The sequence below is a fragment of the Notechis scutatus genome, chromosome 2 (assembly GCF_049901735.1).
Source record: "Notechis scutatus isolate UNSWTSFEM ecotype Mainland chromosome 2, rNotScu1.2, whole genome shotgun sequence".
Lineage (NCBI taxonomy): Eukaryota > Metazoa > Chordata > Lepidosauria > Squamata > Elapidae > Notechis > Notechis scutatus.
In genome coordinates, this window is record NC_142010.1 from 17,076,598 (window position 1) to 17,101,756 (window position 25,159).

The window sequence follows — 25,159 nt, forward strand, 5'->3', positions numbered from 1 at the left end:
TCTGGGTATCTTACAAAGGGTAGAACACATTTCCTTTAAAATATAGGTTTCCTGAACTTGTTTTCTTGGCAAGCTTGGGAAAGCCTTAGCACAAACAGATTTTTTTTTCTTGATGTGCATGTTGGAAGGTTCTTGACCAATCTCACCCCTCTTCATTTTTTCTAATCATTTTTGAAACATGAAACATTCTTGAAACAGTGCAGTGATTTTTTTTGATCGAATAAAGGTGTTGCATGCTGTGGATTTTGAATTCTCTTCCTACACAGTTCTAGCACCTCTTTGTGGGATGCTAGATCACTAACTTTGATCTCTGTTCTTAAAGATATCATGATTTCTCTAACTACTTCTTTATTGGTATTAGCCACGGTGGCGCATTCTGCTGCCTACCAGCTGCCTGCAATTTGGCAGTTCAAATCTCACCAGGCTCAAGGTTGATTCAGCCTTCCAGCCTTCCAAGGTGGGCAAAATGAGGACCCAAATTGTTGGGAGCAAATATGCTGACTTTGTCAGCATAGACAGGGCTGTAAAGCCCTGTAAAGTGGTATATAAGTCTAAGTGCTATTTGTGTTGCTATTACTTAGTAGTTAAACCACCATCAATCCATTATGTTGAAATGTGTTATACTGTTAAATGAAGACTAAATACATGAAAGAGGTCTTTGCCCCTCCCAGAATTGTTGAGAGTTGGGTGGCATGCAAATTTGATGAATAAATAAAATACGTTCACATTTCAGATTTAGGCAGCAAAATGTCGATAAGGATAATGAAATAAACCAAAGGGATAGCGAGCTCTTTTGGTTCCTTTATTCGTCTTAGAAAGCTTTTCCATCTCCTTTTTAATGAAATGTTGATAGAATCAAGCAGATTATAAATTCTTTATTTTCCCTCTGCAAAATTGAGAAACTATCCCAAGAAAGGGAAGGAAGAGGATAGGATGTGCCTGAGTTCCTCCTAGGTAGCATTTTGGGGCTCCCAGGTCTATTGAGTTAAAGAGGAGATAACAATGTGCCATCTCATGGGGCTGCTTTTGGGATGGCTCAGCAGAGATAGACCAGCACGAACAAAAATGGGGTGAAGACCAGCAGCCTCCAGAAGGCACTGAACTCTCCAGCCACCCCATTGCACAGGTCAGTGGAGCAGCAGAAAGTGCTGTAGGTGAAATTGATCCCCAATATATTTCGAATGCCCCGAACTCCACACATGGAAGGATCCCCACAGGTCTTCTCATGGATCACCAGTTCAAGGGCACCTGGGAGAGAGAAATGAGAGTCAAGGCCAGATGGAAGATCATCGCAAACACCACGCTTGCCCAATCATCGCCTTTGCATTTCTGTTGTGGCCCGGTGGCGGCTTGCAGAACTGGCAGCAGACTTGGACAGTGAGGAGGTTGGGGAGGAATATGGGCCAGTCCTGGAGGCTGAGGAAGGCTCAGATGAGGGCTCTGCATCAGAGGCACAGATGGGGCCAGGGCAGGCTGGCCGTTATCAGCTGTCTTCGGAGTTGGACAGCAGTGAGGTGAGGGAGCAGCTGGAGCTGGTTCCCTGGCGTGCACATGCACAGAGCTACCAAAAGAAAAGAACAATTACGAACTAAGGGTTGATGTGGGAGTTAGGCCACAGGTGAACGGTGAATGCCTCCTCCCATAGGGATTAAAAGAGGAGCAAAAGGGAAGGAGGCTTTTGCAGGAAACAATTCATTCCTTCGTTCATTGCAGCAGTGTGAAGACCTGTCTGTGCATCTCAGAGACTCTGTGCTGAGTCCTTCCTTGTCAGCACTGCGTTTGGAAATATTTACTTGGCAGCTCTCCAAGCTAGATAAGGTCTGTGCCCCTAATTACACCTTTGAAAGACTGTTTGCCAGGCCTTTGGCTGAATGTGAATGCAAGAAATTCACCTTCGTTTAAATAAAAGGGGTTTTGCCGGGACAAAGAGCCTGCTTAGCGCTTTTTGGGGAAGCCTAAAAACAATTTCATTGGCTGTTGGTTTTGACCCAATCTTTCTTGTAGAACCATATGGGAGATTTCCCCCCAAGCATTTGATGTGTGCCTCCCATTTCTCAGGTACCTTTCTGGTGCCCATTTTGCGTTTGACCCAATCAAAATGCTCTTGGCAGAAGAATCAAAGGGGCGAGGGTACTATTGGGGTTCCTATCTAAGCTGCCCCACATTTTCTTTCCTGGCTTTCGAAGGAGTAGGATACAAACGTAAAACATTTCGCAGAAGCGACGAGGAACGTGCCGGCATCACCTCTATGACCTTTCGCCACGGATGTGAGGCATTTCTGCGATGGGCCACACGGCGTGGCGAATTTCAAGCAATCCACTGGGGAGATGGTGGGGAAGAGGCAGGTGTAACATCGCAGTGGGGATCCTGGAGACAAACAGCAATGGAGTTTTGTCTTCCACAGAAGTTTGTGATATCACAAGACAGAGCTAAAATAGTTCAGCTGAAGCATCATATTTTGTCAGGAGAGAAATAGAATCCTAGGAAGCACACTAGACTAGAACACCATCATTTTTTTCTGGAAACCTAACCTATCCTATTTAAAAAAAATTCTGAGTTTAAAATGTTCATGGTTCACTTCAAAGAGAAAGACAGAATTTTGTTCTTCGTTATTTTAAAAAGTCTTTGCAGCTCAAGGTGGGTACTTTAGAATAGAATAGAATAGAATAGAATAGAATAGAATAGAATAGAATAGAATTAGAATAGGGAAAGAATAGAGTAGAATAGAATAGAATAGAATAGAATAGAATAGAATAGAATAGAATAGAGAAAGAATTAGAATAGGGAAAGAATAGAGTAGAGTAGAATAGAATAGAATAGAATAGAATTCTTTATTGGCCAAATGTGATTGGGCACACAAGGAATTTGTTTTTGGTTCATAAGCTCTCAGTGTACATAAAGAAAAAATAAAATACATTCATCAAGAATCATAATAGTGCATAGAGATGATGACTGACTCAAGTTTACCCAATAAAAACAGCTGACCCTTCTCTGATCACTTTCACCATTACACTAAATGTCTGCTCAACAACTTACCAGCAGAGTCCAGGATGGACAAATGCTTCCAGCGAAGTACCAAAGAACTTGGGCAGGTAGTTCTCAATTTACGACTGAGTTTCTACTTCTCTTTTAGGGGAAATATTCTGCCTTTTTAGTATATCCTAAAATATTTCATTTTTCTAGGAGAGGGGTGCGTTTTAACTTCCAACACAACATGTTCTCACCTTCAAAAAAGTTTCTTCAAAGAGATTTCTGGCACTGATCTTGTTATCGAATTGGATAATGAAAGGTCTGTAAGCAAACAACCGAGATCAGGAAGCCCCCATAACTCCCACTTTCTTCTAATCTTCACTTCTTGGCCTTAAAATCAATGAGGTTTCATCTACTCCTACCCAAGAGTTTTGCAAAAATGCCGCCAAATCACATTTTGGTCTCCAATATTTTATTCGTTCTGCAATAAAATATTTATTTATTGCAATAAACAGAACTGATTCCTTTTTTTTTGCAAAGAATTCTGGAGATTCAAGGAATGGAAAAATGGGGCCCCGAGGGCTCCACTCCAGTTCTGTTTCAAAAATATATTTGGGCCCCATCTTTATTCATCTTGGCCCTTTTTTGTCCAATTGAAATCGATCTAAGTTTTCCCACTGCGACTGTTTTTCCATTGCCTATCTCAACTCTTAAGTCGGTGCTGGGATTCAACCTTCTACTGCAGCCCCGGTGAGTACAACAGCTGAGGCATAGCCATCTGCTCTGCCACGCCTTGAAGCTGGGCTTCAAACAAAGGAAATATAGGACAGATTAGCGCAGGGGCAGGTGGGCGGGGCCAACTCATCCCTGGAACTACCAGTTCTCCCAAAATGGTCCTTACCGGCTGAATCCCACCCCGTCTTAAGTCCAAATGAATCCAAGGGCCTTTAAGAGACTGAGGTTTTAGTAACTGCAAAGGAAAAATCTGACCCCTGTGTTCAGAGGTAACAGATAACAGATAATCAGGGTTGGAAGGGACCTTGTAGGTCATCTAGTCCAACCCCCTGCCCAAGCAGGAGACCCTACACCATTTCTGACAAATGGCAGTCCAGTCTCTTCTTGAAAGCCTCCAGTGATGGGCTGCACATAATGTAACAACCGGTTTGCCTAGTGCAGAACCGAAAATGTGAGCGCGCGCATGGATCTATTTCCACAACTCTCAAAAAGAAAAAGATTGGACAACCATTTTCCTGCAATGGGTATGAGCAGGGGGTTAGACTAGAAGACCTCCAAGGTCCCTTCTGTTATTCTGTTATTCTCTTCTGTCGTCTACATTTTGAACTGCTTCTACTTTTAACAGTTTGTTAGCCGCCTTGAAAAAGCCTATATTATAAATCAAATGGATAAGTAAGTAAACCAAGAAATCAAACTATCTTCCTCTGAAATCTACGTTGGCCCGGATATTTCTACCTACCTGGGGGAAGAAAGAGGAGCAGTATTGCATAGCCGGCTAAGAAGTCGATTTTCATGTTTCTCCTTCCTTCTGGGTCTGGGCTAGGCAAACGATCCTCCCTTTTAAACTTTCTTCTCCGGTGATTAGCAGCAGCCTTCTTTCAATTACCTTTAATTTCATAATCGTCTTTCCCCCTGCATCTTTAAGAAAAGAAGAAAATAAATTGATTTGGACATGCCTTTCCTGCAAAAATATGTACCAAAGAATCTCAGATTTTGAAAAAAGTGGGCAAAAAAATTCAGCAAGCCCCACGCTTAGGCTTGCTTACCCAGAACACATCTCACTGGTTACTACACTACTTAACATGGATTTGACTTATTTACTAAATGTATTAAATTTATATGCAGCCCCTCTCACTATCGAGCGCCTCTGGGAGACGAATGTTTGCGATTTCATTTGTTCCTATGTTTGCATTGCTATTTTTCTCCATGGCATTTTTGTGCTCTGAAGTAAAGTATTTGTTTATTTGTTGGTTTATTTGTTTTTTTTGGTGCCTTTGAATCAGTGTTGATTCCTAGTGGCTGCCAGGACAAATCTTTGCAAGTTTTCTTGGTAAGATTTATGAAGTGGATTGACATGGCTTTCTTCCTAGGGCTGAGAGACAGTGTCTAGCTCAGGGGGTGTCTCAACCTTGGCAACTTTAAGACTTGTGGAGTTCAACTCCCAGACATTCCTCAGCCCAGCTATCTGGAGTTGAGGTCTGGGGTTAATCCTAGAGTCTGGGTGCTTGGGACTAGAACAGGGGCTCTCACCCCCCCACCCCAGGCCATGGTCCACTGATGGGCCGTGGCCTATTTAGAACCAGGCCGTGTGAGAGGTGGGCTGGGGTGTGTGCGAAGCTCCACTCAATTGAATGATGCTCCATAGGCTACATTTCTCTCTTGCATGAGTGGAGCTGCATGCATGCGCCCGCTGCTCATAGGCCCAGTTCCCCTCTCCACAGCCCCCGAAAGTGCAAAGATTGGGGACCACTGGACTAGAACTCAAAATCTCTCAGTTTCTTGCCTGGTGCCTTAACCACAGAGGTGGCATTCAACAGGTACTGACCAGTTCTGGAGAACCGGTAGCAGAAATTTTGAGTAGTTCGGAGAACCCACAAATCCCACCTCTGACTGGCCCTGCCCCCATCTATTCTCTGCCTCCCGAGTCCCAGCTGATTGGCTGGGCCTTCTTTTGTTGCCCTGCACAGGAGAACGGAGCTGGAAAGCAGGTTAGTGGGGTGGGGAGGGAATGGGGATTTTGCAGTAACTGTGATGACCCAGGGTGGCATACAAAAACAACAAAGTCACAAAAAACAGGTGAAGTCCCTTTAATTCCTTCAACTTGGCTTCAAGGTTCCAATTAGCATGGACTGGAGAAAAAACTCCCCCACAAACAGTTGCAAAAAGGAAGAAATTCTGTTCAAACTCAAAATACATATAAACTATAAATAGAAAAAGCAACACAAACCACACTGAAGCAATTAATGAGACAAGGCAGGATAAAGGCTTGGGGACGTCCACAGATATTGAAATATACACACTGGGAAGGACGTCAGAACTCAGATAAGAACTGAAAGACTAGAATTATTTCACACTTTGTTTCCAGCACTGGGCCACGCACAGTTTGTCCTTTTAAATAGTCTTCACAGCTGCAGCCCATGAAGGGGATCAGGACCCTTTCCTCCCCCATAGACCACGCCATTCACGTTTCTCCCTTATCCGCTCCTCCCTGCGTGCCCTAGGATGAAGAGGGGATGGGCCTGGGTCTTCCTCTGAATGCCCAGACGGCCTGTGCCCTTCCCCAATTTCCTCCACAACCTCCGGAGCCACACTCCCACTCCCTGTTGGCTGTTCCTCTTCTCCCTTGGGGTCAGATTCTAACAGGGGCATGACAGTAACCTTCCCCCAGGAGTGGGGAGGGAATGGAGATTTTGCAGTATCCTTCCCCTGCATGCCTGCCAAGCCAAACCACGCCCACCAAGCCATGCCACGCCCACTAAGCGACGCCCACAGAACTGGTAGTACATTTTTTTGAATCCCACCACTGCTTAACCAGTATATCAAGCAGGCTCTTGAAGTGAATTCTATCGAGCACTTAATGCAGGAGTGTTCAATGGCAAGGAATAGGCTCAAAAAATGTGAAGCTTGCAGGCAATAAAAGCTCTGCCCCTTTTTATATTTCTCGATGCATGTAAAAAAAATAGGAAAGATTTGATTTCACAGATGTTGCCATCATCTTGCCTTTTTTTGGACACTATTCCAGCAGATACCCCTGATTTAATGGAATTTATCAAAGAAAAAATTCTTAGGTTCCTCTTCTGCCTAAAAAAAAACCCCTTTGGAATGACACAATGATAAAACCTGGATTATCAAATTAGTTAACTTGCACTTTACAATATATACCATAGTTTTAAAACTGAAAAACAATGAAGAAAAATCCAGAACCTATAAATATGACATTTCAAAAGAAGAAATAGGAGAAGTAACTTCAAAGCACCTGAAGAAATCAACCCCTTCCGAAGAAACATCAGGATGGATATAAAAGGGAAATCTGTTGGGCCTTCCCGTGAAGGAAGTTTCAACCTATGTGTTGTTTTACGGGAAGTCCTGCTTCGTGTTCCTGCAGAGATATGGACCTATTCATCTGACGGTGGACAGGTTTTTAAATATAGCTAGTCCTCATCTTATGACGGGTCTCTTACCGATCATTTGAAATTATGGTGGATCCCCTAAAAGGTTCATATGTCCTAGATTTGAAGTTCTGCTTGGTAATCGGCCCGTATTTATGCCTGTTTGTAGTGTCTAACAGTCACGTGACCACAATAATGATATTTTTGTTGAAAATTGGCATTTATTTCCAGTTTTGGGCAAAAATGCCCCATACCGAACAATGTGTTCACTTAATGCCTGCAACATTCACTTAATCTCTCTCTGACGTTTGCTTTACGTCTGCCATGTTCATTCAATAACCGCTGCCCCCCAAAAAAGTTGTAAAATTGGATTGTTCATGTGAAGGAACTGCTTTACGACCGTCGTGATTTATGACCATTTTTCACACTTACGACCTTTGTGTAGCAGCCTCATGGCCATGTGATTGAAATTCAGATGCTGGGCAAACTGGTTCATACTTATGACCATTGCTGTGTCCCAGGATCCCCTTTTGCGACCTTCTGACAAGCAAAATCAATGCGGAAAAGTGATTCAATTAATAACCATGATACCAACTTATCAACTGCAGTGATTCACTTAACAACTGTGGCAGTGGTGGGATTCAAACAATTTTACTATCGGTTCTATGGGTATGGCTTGGTGGGTGTGGCAGGGGAAGGGTACTGTAAAATTTCCAGTCAGAGGTAGTGTTTACTGGTTCTCTGAACTACTCAAAATTTCCTCTATCAGTTCTCCAGAACTAGTCAGAACCTGCTGAGTACCACCTCTGCACTCCACTGACCTGCTTTCCAGTTCCGTTCTCCTATGCAGGGCAACAAAAAAGGACCCAGGAGACAGAGAATAGATGGGGGCAGGACCAGTCAGAGGTGGTATTTGCGGGTTCTCTGAACTACTCAAAATTTCCTCTATCAGTTCTCCAGAACTGGTCAGAACCTGCTGAATACCACCTCTGAACTGTGGCAAAAAAAGTCATAAAATGGGGCAAAACTCACTTAACAAATGTCTGACTTAACCACAGAAATATTAGACTCAATTGTAGCCGTAAGTTGAAGACTACCTGTAATCTGATTTCAAGTTTTATTCAAATGAAATCGTCTTTTTTGTTATTGGTTCCTGCATTTTATGGTTCTCTCAGGGCCTAACTCTGAATTTTCAATGATTACTACACTTTCTTTTGTGTTCTGATTTTAATTTGCTTTAGATTAGACGAATTGGCATTCACAATATGAAATCTACAAATCTTTCCTATCGGTGGAAAAAGACATTGGCTTGCAGAACTATTCATTCAGGTGGATTTTAATTAAGGGGAAGATAACAGATGTATAAATACCGGTAAAAAGAAATGCATATACAGGAACTGTGGAGAAATCCCTTTCCAATTCTATCAGTATATTGTGCACAGTATTAAATTATCCTGACTATTTCTAACAGAGGAAAGGATGAATTGCCAGTGACATAGCGGTATTAATTATTCTGATATTAATGTTGTATATTAGACACGGCCAAAAGTAATCACATTTGTGAACAATAAAGGTGTACTGTATTCAAAATGTATTCTAAATCATAGAGTTCATCCTTCCAGCCTAGAACCATCTCTTTGGATGTCTAGTAGCAATTCAGCTTTCCGGCCTAATGTTTTTCCCAAACTCTGGAATTAGTTTCACAACAGAGGCTGGAGATGTGAACTCAAGATGTCCTTCCAAAATATTCTTCATCCAATTCTCAAGCAAATGGCTCAAAGGAGATGCAGTCTATAAATCTTGTCCCACCTCATGTTTATGTTATTATTAAAAAATGTTGGCAGGAATAACTAACACACTATACAATAGGCTCAAGATCCAGATAGATCTTCACAAACTAGAATACTGGGCTCTATCTAACAAAATGAAATTCAATATAGAGAAAAATAAAGTCTTACACTCAGACAAGAAGAACCAAAAGTACACATATAGACTGGGTGAAATCAGGCTTAATAGCAGTAACTGTGAGAGAGATCTTGGAGTCTTAGTGGACAACCAGCTAAACATGAGTCAATAACGTGTGGCGGCAGCCAAAAAAGCCAATGCAATTCTAAGCTGCATTAACAGACACATACAATCAAGTGAGGTACTAATATCACTCTATAAAGCCTTAGTAAGTACACCTAGAGTACTGCATCCAGTTTTGGTCACCACACTATAAAAAAGATGTTGAGACTCTAGAAAAAAGTACAGAGAAGAGCAACCAGGATGATTAGGGGACTGGAGACTAAAACATATGAAGAACAGTTACAGGAACTAGGCATGGCTAGTCTAGTGAAGAGAAGGACCAGGGGAGACAGGATAGCAGTCTTCCAATATTTGAGGGGCTGCCACAGAGAGGAAGGGGTCAATCTATTTTCTAAAGCACCTGTAGGCCAGACAAGGAATAATGGATGGAAACTGAACAAGGAGAGATTTAATCTGGAAATAAGGAGAAACTTTCTGACAGTGAGAACAATCAACCAATGGAACAGCTTTGCTCTCGGAAGCTGTGGGAGTGCCATCACTTGAGACCTTCAAGAAGAGATTGGACTGCCGTTTGTCAGAAATGGTGTAGGGTCTCCCGCTTGGGCGGGGGGTTGGACTAGATGACCTACAAGGTCCCGTCCAACTCTGATGATCTTTTATCCGTTAGCTCTGTCCATTCCAATGGTATCATGCCATCACAAGGGCCCAAAGTTAAAAAGGAAAAATATTAATCTTGCCAAAAATAAATAAATAAAGCACAATCAATATTCACAGCCAATGGTGACATTGGAACCAATTTTAATAGCTTATCGTGACATGTGAACGCCTACATCTCAACAATCCATTTCAAAAAAACCTATAGTTTTAAACGTAGGCAAGAATCTGGACACTATGAGACCCCTCAAAAGTAAGTTTGTGTTTTAAAAAGCTTAACAGGGACTGATTTTCCTCAGTCTAGATCAGCATTTCTCAACCTTGGCAGGCGGGTGGACTTCAACTCCCAGAGTTCCCCAGGTCATTGGGGAATTCTGGGAGTTGAAGTCCCACCATCTTCAAACTGCCAAGGTTGAGAAACGTTGATTTAGAGATAACATAAAATAAAGGTAGATGAGAGAGCAAAGATCTCTATGCAAGGGTCAGTTTCTTTTGTAAATATTTTGGTTTTTATATGCATGCAGCTTCTGGCAGGGAAATTATATTGAACCCAAGTGGCAGGAATCAATCTTGAGTCCAAGCCAATGATCCCAAATCTCCCCTTTGGTCCTATGCTGTTACAAACAGGATGTATCTACAGTTGGGAGTCAGCTCATATTTGCGAGCCAGGTTTAAAAGCTCTAGAGATTTGAGATTGATTTGGGTGGGGCAGGCTGTACATGGAGCAGAGATAAACAGCAACAACATCAGGGAGAGCTTCAATTGCTGTCTTCAATTCAGCCAATTTACAGAAAAATTGTGTTGAAGCTGCAATGCCTGTCTTTGGAGAAACGATAACCCTGGGAACAGATGCAGTGGGCCAGGGAGCAGGAAGTATTTTGTGCCTCTCTCCCCCCATTTCAAGCAAGCAAAATAATTCGGTATTCAGACACAAGGGACAGCTAAACAGAGTATCCAAGGGCACCCAATTGCACCCTGCCTGCTGAACGTTATTTTTAAAAGAGGAAAGGAGAATTGTAGTTCTTCAAAACAACGTTTCCTGCCTTTGGCATCATATTTCTTTGCAAGGATCCCTTTGGGATTTCAAGAAATCCCACCAGTCAGGGCTGATACAATATTTTCTCAGCTAAGAATCACTCTCAGCTTTGCAACAGCTTGCCAAAAAAAAAGAAAAAAAAGAATGCAATCCCCAAAGAGGCACAGCCGAATCAAAAATTAAATTTGGGCTTCATTTCATCTAGAGTACATCTTAATTAGAAATAAATAGAATCAGCACAGTGACTTCTCTTCTTTTAGTGGGTAGAGTCTTTCCCCTTTCTGTTACATTAAAAAAAATACATTTTAGGAACATCTGTTTGAAAGTTCTAAAGGTGTTATCCAGATGTTCTGAAGTTGCCACAATAAGCATCCTTGCAATATAGCGATGCAGGTCAGGTTTTGTCTGGAAATAGGCCCACCTGTTCAGAGGGGAAACGAAAAAAACAAAAATAAGCATCACAGAGAATTACGGGAAAATTTGGAATGTAAACCCATTAGTTCAGGGGTGTCCAAACTTTTTGCAAGGAGGGCCAGATTTGGTGAGGTGAAAATGTGTGGGGACCAAACCGCTGTGCGGTGAAGGGAAAAACGCCGGCCAGCGGGGATGAGTGACAGGCTGAGCCAGTGGGGAGAAGAGGTTGCGGGCTACTCAAAATTTGAAAATGGGCCGCAATTTGCCCCTGGGCTGGACTCTGGACATGCCTGCATTAGTTTATCTTCTGCTAAAAAGGTGCTTTGAAACTGGCTGTGCTCACTATGATAGCATTGCATGAATAGGCGTGTTTCCACTCACCTGCTGTGGCAGCCATTTTGTGACTGTAATCATGATACATGTTCTCAAATTCCAAAGAGGTCTTGATCGAATGATTTTTAAAAAACTGCTCATCATATTAAAAGAAAGATTTGTCATCACTTCATGCTGTCTTCTGTCACTTATTCAAGATAGCATATAAATTGAGTTGATTGTGACTTTTAGCAACTACAGACTTTTAGCTATACAATTTGGGATGAACAGCCTTTGAATGCTGTTGGGAGTAGGAATGGATTTCCAGAGGGAAAAAAATGCAGATTACAGGAACCAGGAGCACCACTCAGGTAACCCTGAGGACACAGAAAATACTCCAAGTGCTTCAGCAACCCTCTAAAAGGATGCAAATTACCAACTGTCTGCAAGGAGTATAAATCCTTCCATTCCCCACCATTCAATCAGAGTGAAGAAGCTTCTTGGATAAGAAGCGAAATGTCTTCAAAAGAAAAAACAATAAAATCCAATTGCCTCCTGAAAAAACACCTTTGGGACAACCATGACCTGGATGACTGAGAATCTCTACAGACTTTTAACTACATGCATAGTTTTTCTTCATGATGATTTCTCTTCTTCCTTTCCCTTCCATCTTTTCCATCACTTCTCTATAGAGCTTGTCTTCACATAATGTGTCCGAAATAGGATAATTTACATCTAGTCATTTATACCTCGACTGAGAACCTTGAGTTGGTTTGTTTGATGATCCATTTGTTTGGTTGGCTCCCCACAGTATTCTCCAACACCAAATTTCAATCCAAACATCAATACTTTTCATAGCCTGCGTCTTCAAAAATCTTTCACATGTATAGAGTAGCGGGGAGGGAGGCTACCTTTGACCAAAGATAAACCTTCAGATTTCAGTTGGATGGGAAGTCCTTTAAATCAGTGGCCCCCAACCTTTTTTGTCCCACGGCCCGGTACCGGCATCACAAAATGATCCACGGACCAGTACCTGCATCAGCACGCACGACCAAGGCAAGGCGAGCCGAGCGACCGGCCAGCCAGCCGTCCCCCGCTTCTCCCCACCACCTTCAACTCCTCCTTTGTACCTTTGTCAATGGGCTTTTCGGGTTCTTTCTTAATCTCTTCCTAACACGAGACTCCACCGCCATCGGGACGGCTTTTCGTTCAAAGCCGCCCCCCCCACCCTCGACGAAACTAAGGCGCGAGGATTCTTCCAGCACCCAAACGCTGCTTTCCAACTGACGACCGACAAGCTCACCCGGAAGCACTTTCTCAAGCGCCGTCAAAACAAGATGGTGGCGCCCACTTCTTTGCGGCCTGGTAAAAAATGATTGACGGACCGGTACCGGTCCGGGGCCCGGTGGTTGGGGACCACTGCTTTAAATGATCTGTAGTCTGCCTTTGAAGGTCATCAGTTTGGATCATACATCTTGTATTTTAAGGTTTTTGAGTGTCTGAAAGCTATGGCAAATCTAGACAGCATACTGAATAGCAGAGACATCACCCTGCCAACAAAAGTGTGTAAACTCAATGCTACGGTTTTCCCAGTTGCAATGCATGGCTGTGAAAGTTGGACCATAAGGAAGGCTGAGCACCGAAGAATTGAGGCTTTTGAGCTCTGGTGCTGGCGAAGACTCCTGTGTGTCCCTTGGACTGCAAGGCAATCAAACTGGTCAATCCTGGAGGAGATCCACCCTGACTGCTCTTTAGAAGGCCAGATCCTGAAGATGAAACTCAAAGACTTTGGCCACCTAATGAGAAGGAAGGACTCTCTGGAGAAGAGCCTAATGCTGGGAACAATTGAAGGCAAAAGAAGGGGACGGCAAAGGTGGCTGGATGGAGTCACTGAAGCAGGAGGTGTGAGCTTAAATGGACTCCAGGGAATGGTAGAGGACAGGAAGGCCTGGAGGAACGTTGTCCATGGGGTCACGATGGGTCGGATACAACTTTGCAACCAACAACAACAACCGGCAGGTGCCCCCTGGTTGAGCCATGGTCTCCTCTGCTGATTATGATTTACCTTTTCAAGGTACTTTATAACAAAGACCACAGTACAGGTAAACCCTCAACGTGCGACCACAGTTGAGCCCAGCATTTCTGTGGCTAAGTGAAAAATTTGTTAAGTGAGTTTGGCCCCACTTTACGATTTCGCTTGCCACATTTGTTAAGCGGATCACTGCAGTTGTTAAATGAGTAACCCCATCGTTAAGCAAATCTGGTTCCCCCACTGACTTTTTTTGTCGGAAGGTCACAGAAAGGGGATTGCATGACTCCATGACACTGCAACTGTCATACCTCAGCATCTGAATTTTGATCACGTGACGACCACGGGGATGTTGCCAAGGTCGTAACTATGAAAAGTGGACATAACTCACTCTTTTCCGTGTCGCAACTTTGGACGGTCACTAAGTGAACTGCTATAAGTCCAGGACTACCTGTATACCCGTATCTTCTTTTATAAGCAATGTAGCCCTGTAGTGAACAGCCAGCCACTCTGAGTTGTTTTCAGCGATAGTCATAGGATGCAAAATGTAATGAATGAGCTCTTATGATGGGGGTGAACACACGAGGAATTATCACATGGTTGTTGAACATGAGGTTTTGGGTTTTTGGACTCTGAATAGAGACAAATTAGTCAAAGGCTTTCCTCGTGCCGATAAAGCACAGGCTTCATTCATTCAAGTTTGCATCCTGGGGTGAATGAAAATGTTGTGTGATGACCCAGGGCGTGGCACAAAGGCAACACAGTCAGATAATCAGTAGGAGTCCCTTTATTAGCTCTAATTTTGCCCCCAATGTCCTTCTGGCTGGAGAAAAACTCTCCCAGGAACAGCCTTTGGCTGCAGAGAATCAAGTTCAAAACGTGGTCAACAAAAACTTTAAATATAAGTCCAATCAAGGCAAAATGTGGTAAGTAGTCTGGTAGGACAGGAACAAGAATTCCAGAGGTGAAGGCATGGCAATAACTCAACACGGTTGGCAATGCAGATCAGCAAAGTTAACACAAGATAAACTCACGTTTGCTCCCAGCAGCTGCTAAACTTAGCATGCATTTCTTTTAAACTCTCTTCCCAGCTGTGGCTAATGAAGGGAATCAGGGCCCTTTCCTCCCCCGTAACCCATGCAACCCACGTTGCTCTCTTCTCCGCTCCTCCCTGCGTGCCCTAGGATGAAGAGGGGGTGGGCCTGGGTCTTCCTCTGAAGTCCCTCTCCCTTGTTCTACATCTTTCCTGCTCTGCCCAGCCAGACTTCGCCCTTCCCCAGTTTCCTCCACAGCCAACGGAGCCACACTCCCACTCCTTGTCAGCCTTTATCTCATGTTATCTTATCATCTTATCTATCTTAGAATAGAATAGAATAGAATAGAATAGAATAGAATAGAATAGAATAGAATAGAATATGGTAATACGTGGCCTTTTAGATATGTTTGGACTAGAACTCCTATCGGTTGTTTCTAGCACAGGAGTGCCACACTGGATTTCTTCGAGAGCTGAATCAGCATTGTAGCTCTCCTCCATGGCCGAGGGGGGCAGAAAAGACGGCATGGACACTTCCTGGGGCGGCAGTGGAGACAGCATGGACACTCTGCTGCAAGAGGTCATCCAGGCCAAAAATGGATGTGGGGGTCCACGTGTGGCCCCCATGCGCCCCATTTTTGCTAGCAGAGGCACAGCAGGCCAGTCCTTTGCTATTTCCAGGACGGTCTCGCGGGCCAGATTTAAGTACCCTGCAGGTCAAATGTGGCCCATAGACCTTGAGTTTGACACCCTTGCTCTAACAAGACAAGTGATGGGAAATGAAATCTAAGAAGATCTAGAAAGCCACAGCCAGGAAGAGGTCCATTCATCCAGATCAAAGTGAAATGAGCAGAGGGCAGTGGACATGACCACAGACAATAGGGATGGCGGTGCAATGATGAGACAGATGATGGCACATGTGTTACGACATTGTCTTCCAAATGCGTTTGTTGCAGTGGTGGGCTGCAAATTTTTTAACAACCTGTTCTCTGGCTGGGTAGGCGTGGCCGATTGGTCATGTGACTGGGTGGGGGATGTCATTCATCACACCCAGCCCTGCCTCCCAGCCACTCGCCTCAAAGGAAGAGGTAAGATTCAGCCGGTTGAGGTTAATCCCACCACTGGCTGCCCATTTTTTGGCCTGTTTTTGGGCCGTTTTCAGGTTGTTTGGGGGGCATTTTCAATTCATTTTTAGACTGTTTTCAGGCCATTTTCGGGCCAAAAATGGCCTGAAAATGGCCCAAGAAATGGCCTGAAAATGGCCCAAGAAATGGCCTGAAAATGGCCCCAAAATGAGGCCATTTTGGAGGTCATTTGCAGGCCATTTGGGGTGCATTTTAAGGCCATTTTTAGGTTGGTTTGGGGCCAAAAACAGCCTGAAAAGAGCCCCAAAACAACCTGAAAAGGGCCCAAAAACAACCTGAAAATGGTCTGAAAAATGGGTGGGGGCGAGCCAGCCAGTGGTGGGATTTGCCAGTTTGCCAAACTGCACCTAATCTTAACTACCTATCCGCCAGAACCAGTGCGAACCAGCAGCAGCCCACATCTGATTTGTTGTTGTTTGTTGTTTAGTTACTAAGTCATGTCCAACTCTTCACTACCCCATGGACCACAGCATGCCAAGTCCTCCTGCCCTCCACTATCTCCTGGAATCTGCCCAAATCCATGTTCACTGCGATGATGACACTATTTAAACATCTCATCCTCTGATGTCCCCGTCTCCATTTGTTGTCCATCTTTCCCAACATCAGAGTCTTTTCCCAATAAATCCTCTCTTTTCATCAGAGGGCCAAAGTATTTGAGCTTCAGCTTCAGGATCTGTCCTTCCAGGGTTGATTTCCTTTAGGATTGTCTGATTTAACCTCCTTGCAGTCCTAAGAAGCTCTCAAGAGTCTTCTCCAACACCCAAATTTGAAAGCATCCAGATGTATAACAATGTCATTTATGCGTTATCCCTTATGTCATGAGGAATGTGCTGTCACGTTGACTTTGTTGTGGTTTATGATGGATACCTTTGGAACCGTATCACTGATTTCAGATTTTTGAAGATGTTCTCCAAGGAGATAGCAGCCTTCTTTGTCTTCAAAGGTTCTAATTCGTGTGACAGGTTTCTCAGTTGCGGCTCACCAGTTTTGGAAAACTTCTGGGAAAAAATATGACAAACTCTCCCCTCTTTTCAGTGCTGAGAGAATATCCTGCCTTAATTTCAATCTCTTTTAAAAGGTTTGGAAAGCATTCTCCATTCTCCATATTACTCCGTATCAGTGATGGAATTCAAAATTTTTAACTACCGGTCCTGTGGGTGTGGCTTGGTGGGCGTGGCATGGCTTGGTGGGTGTGGCTTAGTGGGCTTGGCATAGGAAGGATACTGTAAAATCCCCATTCCTTCATCGCTCCTGGGGGAAGGTTATTACAAAATCCCCATTCCCTCCCCACCCCAATTACCTGCTTTCCAGCTCCGTTCTCCTGTGCAGGGCAACCAAAGAAGACCCAGCCGATCAGCTGGGACTCGGGAGGCAGAGAATAGATGGGGGCGGGGCCAGTCAGAGGTGGGATTTGCTGGTTCTCCGAACTACTCAAAATGTCCGCTACTGGTTCTCCAGAACTGGTCAGAACCTGCTGAATATCCACCTCTGCTCTGTATGTACTGATGAGTTGTGATGCTTACAAAGGGGTGAGGAACCTGAAACATCTTAGTTCTTGCTGAAATCCCAACTTTCCTTTGTCTGGGCCATATTAGATGGGGCATTTCAACAACCTCTGGAGGTCCCAACTTTCTCATCTAGGGAAGTATAGAATTGGACTTCCCAATCTTGGCAACTTTAAGATGCGCGGACTTCGATTCCCAGAATTCCACAGCTGACAGTCCACATGTCTTAAAGATTGCCAAGATTGGGAAACTCCGCTATAGAAGGCTAATTAGAATTACACTGCAGATAATCGAAGCTTACTGTCTTGGTTAATAGCCGCAGTAAAAACAACTATTCACATCGCATAAACCAAGTCCAGCCCCTAATACTAGGTTAGGCACTGTGAAGTTGATATGGATATAACATGGCTTGTTGTGGCTGTTGTTGTATGTCTACTTCCAAGCTGGAGAAAAGAAGCTTGTGGGAGTTAAATAATCTAAATTGGTAATGGGAACCTTAAATTATGTCTTCAATCAATCAAATCAACAAACAAGCAAACTGCTTGTGGGTATCTTTACGCACGTCTGAGGTGCCATTTGCTTCTCTGCATCAGGCATCCAAGAATCTTCTGTACCTCTTAAAATTGAGCAGCTAATTACAAACAGCAGTAAAAATGAAAGACAGATGAAGCGCAAATTAAACCAGGCTGAGGAGCCTTTGGCAAAGAAAACTCTCTTTAGCCAGCACCCAAGAGAAAGAGAAAGCAGCACTGCTGAGGCGCTGTTACATGTTATAAGAGGATTATAAATGTGGGGTACTGTAACAGATGGGAGGCTATACAATTTGAGAAACAAATAAGTAGATTCACGCATCCTCATTTCCATCTCCCCTGACACAAAGCCTTTTTGGTTTCCCAGAGCTGTCACATTCGACAATTGTTTAAAGGTACTTTTTTAAGGCTTTCATTTGTTGCTTTGAAACAAATCACTTTCTATTGTAATGCCTATTGTAACTAATTAACGGGTTGGGGAACTAACACATTTGAAGGTGAGGGAGGGACAGAGGAAGAGAGTGAGGGGAGAGGAAGGAGGAAGAAAGGGAGACAAAAAAGAAAAAAGAAAAGGGAGAGAGGAGGAGGAGAGAAGGAGAATGAAAGAGACAGGGAGGAAGAAATGACAAGAAAAGAAGGAAAGGGGAAAAGGAAGAGAAGAGAATGAGAGGAAGGGAAGGGAGAGAGGAAGAGAGAGAGAATCAAAGAGAAAGAAAAGAAGAAAAGAAAAAAGAAAGGAAGGGAAGGAGGAATGAAGGGAGAGGACAAGAAGGGGAGGGGTGAAGAAGAGGAGAAAGGAAGAAGAAGAGAGAAAGGAAGAAGAGGAGGGAAGGAAAGAAGGGCGGGAGGGAGAGGAGGGTAGTAAAGAAGGAAATGAAAGGAAGAAAAAGAGGAACGAGGCAGGAAAGAAGGGAGGGAGGAAAGAAGGAAGGAAGAAAGGGAGGGAGGAGAGGGGAAGGGAAGAGAGAGGAGCACAGGAAGAAAGAAGAAGAGAGAAAGGAAGGAAGAAGAATGAAGGAAATGAAGAAAAGGAGGAAGGAAGGAGGGAATGAAAGAAGGGAGGGAGGGAAAGAGGGAAGAAGAGAGAGGAATGAGAGAAATAAAAAAGAAGGGAGGGAGAGAGAGAGGAAAGAAGGGGAAGGGAAACAAGAAAAGAAGTGAGGGGAGGGGAAAGGAAAAAAGAGGGAAAGATAAAAAGAAGGAAGAAAGGGAGGGGGATGGAAGGAAAGGAAGGGAGAAAAGAGAGAAAATGAAGGAGGAAGAAAAGAAAAAAGAAAGGGAGGAAATAAGAGGCAAAGAAAAGGCGAAAGAAAAAGAAAAGAAACATATGCCAGTGGAAAGGGCACTCTCAGCACATGGCTCTGAATAATTCAAGTGGACGAAACGCCTCAGGGGAGCCAGCGAGCAGCCTCTGCGGGGTCACTCCGAATATGACCCAGGTATGAATTGCGAGCGGCCTCCTGCCACGATAAACGCTCAGTGAAAGCCATTTTATGCAGCAAGGTGGGGGGGACAAATGAAAACACCGGGGTTGCATTGCTGCAGCCTGGGATCATCTGTGTGCTTGTATGCTCCCTTCCCTCAGAAAAACAGCTTGTTGTTGAAAACTAGCATTGTGTGACTGGAGGAACTGGGCTCCCTCCTTGTTTTACAACCTTCTTTGAGAACCAAATAGGATGACCTGGCATAATCCTCACAGTCCTGTCATTTTTGACGAGGCAGGGGGCCGGGTTTGTTGTTGGTAGGAAATAATTCCCTCCTAATAGTCTCCCTACAAATCCGATGGAGGATCTAAATTGGTTGCGGGGGTGGGGTGGGATGGAGTATTTTTAAGTTATGATTTGACACCTTCTGCTCCTCTTGGGCTTATCCCCTAAATAAAGAAAATATCGCCCAATTGCCATAAATCCCTGATTTCCTTCTAAAAAAGAATAAAATGGAAATCTGTGGAAGCTTCCCCACCACAAACCTTTTCGCTACTCATGAGGAGAACATAACCATGTAAGACTTGAAATGGCAGCTGGAAATGAACAACCATGAACGCACAAGCCAACTTACTCAAGGCTGTGCTGTAGGAACTGTTAAGTTTGGAGAATAATGGAGACCAGACATCTGACCAGTGACTTCAACTCTTTAATAACAGTAAATAGAACAGAACAGAGCAAGGCTATGGGCAGCAGTAACCCTTTTATATGGTTGGCTGCTACCCTATTAACCAATAATAAGTGCATAAGGTCCAAACCAATAACCAATAGGAAGTGTCCTAAGTTTGGCCAATCAGGGGCTTTTATGAACCAATCCTTGTTCGCTGTTCAAGGACCAATCAAATGTGCAGGCTTCCAAAACCTACTTTGCATTTGGGCTTATTTACTTTATTCATTCACAACAGGAACATTAGCCATGAATTTAGAATAACACGGTTGGAAAGGGCCCTTGAAAATCTTCTACTCCAACCCTCTGTTCAAGCAGGATCAGCAGTAGGATCTTACCTGTTCCACTACCGGTTTGGTGATCTCATGCGTGCGCATGCACTTAACACGCGTGCGCAGCTTTCCGCACACACCAGCTGCGGCCTGAAGCACCAATCAGCTGAGAGGATAAAGAAGAGAAAAGCGCAGGGACAGGTGGAAGGGCTGATCCTGCACTTTTTTTCTTCTTTTTCCTTTCAGCTGATCTTTTTTTCCTTCTCTCAGGTAATTGTCGGACGCTTTTTTACTACCGGTTCTAACCGGTAGAATACCACCACTGAGCAGGATACTTTAAAGCAGGGGTCCCCAACCACCGGGCCCCAGACCGGTCCTGGTCCGTGGAACATTTTCTACCGGGCCGCCGGTTTGCTGGGCACCGCCATCTTGTTTTGATGAGAAAGTGCTTCCAGTGAGCTTTTCCGGTTGGAAAGCGGCGTTTGGGTCCTGAAGGAATCCTCGCGCCTTAGTTCCATCGAAGGGGGGCGGCGGCTTCGAACTAAACTAAGGCGCGAGGATTCTTTCAGCACCCAAGGCAAGGCGAGCCAAGCGACCGTCCCGAAGCCGTCCCGAAGCCCATCGACAAAGGTACAAAGGAGGAGTTGAAGGTGGCGGGGAGAAGCGGGGGACGGCTGGCTGGCCGGTCGCTCGGCTCGCCTTACCATGCGTGCTGATGCCGGTACCGGGCTGTGGATCATTTTGTGATGCCGGTACCAGGCCGTGGCACAAAAAAGGTTGGGGGCCACTGCTTTAAACCATTCCAGACAGTGTTGTCCAATCTCTTCTTAAAAATTTCCAGTGTTGCAGTACCCACAATTTCTGGAGGCAAGTTGTTCCACTGATTATTTGTTCTAACTGTCAGGACATTCCTCATTAGTTCTAGGTTGCTTCTCTCCTTAGTTAGTTTCCATCCATGGCTTCTTGTCCTGCCTTCAGGTGTTTCGGAGAATAGATTAACCTCCCCTTCTCTAGGGCAAACCCTTAGATATTGGAAGACTTCACATCCCAGGAATTTTCTTTTCAAAGAATTTATTTCCACTCTTAGATCTGTCTGGGCTCACCAAAGAAGGGAAAGAAGTTTTGAATTTGAATCCTTTGCAAAGTGGACCTCAAGAGCTGGGTTAGGCCTAGGGAGTTTTTAGATGGGGCACCACCGGGAAATCCCAAAGCTGACGTTTTGACTGGGAAGTTGGGGGGAAAACAACCTCAGAATTAAGCAGCAGCAAACCATTTTTGCACCGTTGCTAAGAAGGCAGCACCAAAGTACCACGTGTGATTGCCAAGAAACAAGCACAAATCAAAATGATCTTTTTTGTTTGCATTTTAGTGTGGTTATTTAGCATGATTGGTTGATTTAACTAACATCCCGCCTTTACTATTTTTTATGAATAATTCAAGGCAGTGAACATGCCAAAATAGTCCCTCCTCCTATTTTCCCCATAAGAACAGCCTTGTGAGGTGGGTTGGGCTGAATGATTGGAACTGGCCCGAAGACATCCAGCCAGCTTTCATGCCTAAGATGGGACTGGAACGCAGTCTCCTGGTGATTGGCCCAAAATCACCCAGCCAGCTTTCATGCCTAGGGCAGGACTGGAACTCATGGTCTCCTAGTCAATGGCCCAAAGTCACCCCGCTGGCTTTCATGCCTAAGGCGGAACTTAGATGTTTCATAAACCTCAATATACTGTACTGTGTGTTTGCTTTGAGGGTTGGAATTTAGATTGTGCCATCCCGCCCACAACAACTTGACATTTTTGGACCCCCCAACAGAGGCCCTTCTTTATTAGTCCTTGTCTATACAAAGGGATGCAGTGGCTCAATGGCTAAGACACTGAGCTTGTCGATCAGAAAAGTCGGCAGTTTGGTGGTTCGAATCCCTAGCACCGCGTAATGGAGTGAGCTCCCATTGCTTGTCCCAAATTCTGCCAACCTAGCAGTTCAAAAGCATGTAAAAACGCAAGTAGAAAAATAGGGACCACTTTGGTGGGAAGGTAACAGCGTTCCTTTGGTGTTTTGTCATGCCGGTCACATGACCAAGGAGACGCTTTGTAATGGAGATGAGCACCGACCCCAAGAGCCAGAAATGATTAGCATGTATGTACGAGGGGAACCTTTACCTTTATCTTTTATACCAGGAAGCTCTGGTTATCTATGATACTGGCTGAATAACCCAAGGTTTGGGAGGAGATTCTGCTTGCTCATCATCTCTTTAACCTCAAGACAACCTTTTGATGATGAACAGAGTTTGCTGAAAGACGCTGATGGCAATTTCTTGGAAAATTAAACTGAATAGCTGTAAGATTGGATTAAAGATGTCTTAGTTGGGTGTGGAGGTGTTGTACGTGTGAGAGAGGAAGAAAAATCAACATGACAAAAAAACAGGGTAAAGGTTAAAGGGAAAAAATGTGATCCAAGAGGAATTTGGACATTTATTTATAGCACTTAGTATTGACATTTCCATTCCCAACAGCTTGGAGTGACAGACTGAAAAAAAAAAAAAATACCGAGATTACAGAATGACAGAACATACCGAAAGCAGCGTGAACCCGCATGGAAAAATCCAATAAGGTTGGATGCAAACTTAGCATCTCCCAAATGTTCTCTTCCTGAGGCAGATTTTTGTCCTCTTATCTACAGAAGCTCCTCAGGACATAGTGGAGGACCAAAGAATATAGGGACCTGGATCTTCCACAGAGAGGACACCTCTGTTGCAGAGGCCCCACTATGGAGTGCCTGCAACTGAAATGCAAGCAAAATAAAGTACCACTTTATAATGCTTTGGGAAGATCATACTTGGAATATTGCATCCAGCTTCGGTCATCATGATACAAAAAAGATGGTTGGCACTCGAGAAAGAATAGCAACCAAGATGATTAGGGGACCAGAACAGGGGTGGGATGCGACCAGTTCAGCCTGGTTCTATAGAACCGGTAGCTCTGAAGAGCAGCAAACACCGAACTGGTTCAGTGCGATGACCTTTTGGTTGTCTGTTTGGCCCACTCGCCCATTCGGGCTCTTGGATGTCCTTTATTTCCTGCTTTTTCAACCGCAGCTGCTTTGCGCGGCACAGCTGAGGTTGAAAAGCAGGGGGAAAAAAGGATTTTCAAACGCTGTGCACCCGCACACAGTGCTTGTCAGCTCTCCGGGCGGCACAGCTGAGGTCTTTTTGGAAATGATTTACACATGCACGCAGCACACATAGCGTCAGCACGAGCGCAAAACGCGCTCTCACCGAACCGGTAGTAACACCGGTTGAATCCCACCCCTGGACCGGAGGGTAAAACATATGAACAAGACTTGCAGGAATTGGACCTTCTATTCTAATGAAGAGAAGAAGTAAGGGTGACATCATAGCAGTGTTCCAATATTTGATAGGCTGCCACAAAGAAGAGGGGGGTCAATCAGTGGTGGTATGCTAATGGTTTGGACTGGTTCGGCTGAACTGGTAGTAAATAAAAAAAGCCTCCGACAATCATCTGAGAGGAGAAGAGAAAAGCGCAGGATCAGCCCTCCTACCACCCCCCTGCACTTTTCTCTTCTTTATTCTCTCAGCTGATTGGTGCTGGAGGCCTCAGATGGTGTGAGGAAAGCTGCGCACGTGTTAGGTGTGTGTGCACATGTGCGTGATCACCAAACTGGTAGTGGAACAGGTAGGATCCCGCTGCTGGGGTCAATCCAGGGGTGGGATTTTACCAGTTCACACCTATTTGCTAGAACCAGTTGTTAACATTCTAAGCAGTTCGGAGTACCGGTTGTTAGAAGAAATTACTGGCCTAATCCTGTAAGGAAGGCAGGAAGGAAACATTCTGGTGTTGCTTACGGAAACTGCCTCTCCGTTAACCCTTATTACATTCTTGGCAGGACTAGACTTCCTGTCTCAGGAACTTCTCTGGAGTTTTTTTTCCCTCCTTTGCTGGTACTTTGCTTGTGTGGAGTGACCATTCAAAGTTACAATGGCACTGAAAAAAAGTGACTTATAACCATTTTTCACATTTACGACTGTTGCAGCATCTCCACAGTCATGAGAGGCCAGGTGAGGAGATGCGTGCCTCAATGTGAATGATATTGAGTTGGCCACGCCCAGCCAATAACATGACCACCAAGCCACACCCACCAACTTAGCCACACCCACGGAACTGGTTGTTAAAAAATTTGAATCCCACCCTTCGATCAATCTATTCTCCAAAGCACCTGAGGGCAGGACAAGAAGCGATGGATGGAAACTAATCAAGGAGAGAGCCAACCTAGAGCTAAGGAGGAATCTAAGATTGAGGATTCATTCTCCGAGCTTGTGGGTTGGTTTCCAAATGTTTCATTACCTGGCTAGGTAACATCTTCAGCAGGGTTTAGGGGATCCATAACCCACAACTCACAAGCTCGGAGAACGAACCTTCACCCTCATCCTACACTCGAGCTACAGATATTTGCCACTATTGCTAAGGAGAGAAATCTCGTGACAATGAGAACCAGTGGAATGGCAGCTTACTCCAGAAGTTGTGGATGCTTCATCACTGGAGGTTTTCTAAAAAGAGATTGGACAGCCACTTGTCTGAAATGGTATTGGGTTTCCTGTTTGAGCAGGGGGCTGGACTAGAAGACCTCCAAGATCCCTTCCCTCTCTGTTATTCTGTTAAGTGCAGCAACCTTAGCGGGGACACATCTTAGAGAATGGACAGATTCGTTTTGGAGCAGACGATGCCAGAGACAACCTGGCCCAGAGCCACGCCCATGGACATGCCCATTTCTTTCTCTGGACAACCCCCCTCGTCCCCAATTGTGGTGTTTTTTTTTTTCATTCCCCACTTACCCACTTGAGACTCCCAATCCCTTCCATTTGATCTCTTAGACTCCAAGGAGTTGTGCATTCATAATCCATGGGCATCATTGTTTGCACACGTCACCTGCAGCAACTTC

General features: G+C 44.4%; 1 protein-coding gene across 3 annotated transcripts; it reads right to left on the bottom strand.

Moving 5' to 3' along the window:
- Nucleotides 1-782: 782 nt before the first annotated feature.
- Nucleotides 783-25,159, bottom strand: LOC148131846 (uncharacterized). Of its 3 annotated transcripts, XM_087954342.1 has the most exons (4): nt 25,053-25,140; nt 4,445-4,623; nt 2,245-2,367; nt 798-1,248 (listed from the first exon to the last, which is right to left on the bottom strand). In XM_087954342.1, exons 2-4 carry the CDS (start codon nt 4,497-4,499, stop codon nt 1,037-1,039), a joined length of 390 nt encoding a protein of 129 aa, XP_087810468.1. In that variant the 5' UTR covers nt 4,500-4,623; nt 25,053-25,140; the 3' UTR covers nt 798-1,036. The 3 variants fall into 3 exon arrangements, 2 of the variants coding, with proteins under 2 accessions (XP_087810467.1, XP_087810468.1); XM_087954341.1 differs by lacking the exon at nt 4,445-4,623 and having other exon boundaries at nt 783-1,248; nt 25,053-25,159; XR_015747422.1 differs by lacking the exons at nt 4,445-4,623; nt 25,053-25,140 and adding an exon at nt 3,225-3,246.

Excerpts from the sequence above, each read along its gene's own strand:
- LOC148131846 (XM_087954341.1), bottom strand. The coding sequence starts at position 25,110 with ATGCACAACTCCTTGGAGTCTAAGAGATCAAATGGAAGGGATTGGGAG. Across the intron at positions 2,368-25,052 it reads GGATTGGGAGTCTCAAGTGG|GATCCCCACTGCGATGTTAC; the intron begins GTAAGTGGGGAA and ends GTTTGTCTCCAG. Across the intron at positions 1,249-2,244 it reads CGTGGCGAAAGGTCATAGAG|GTGCCCTTGAACTGGTGATC; the intron begins GTGATGCCGGCA and ends TCTCTCTCCCAG.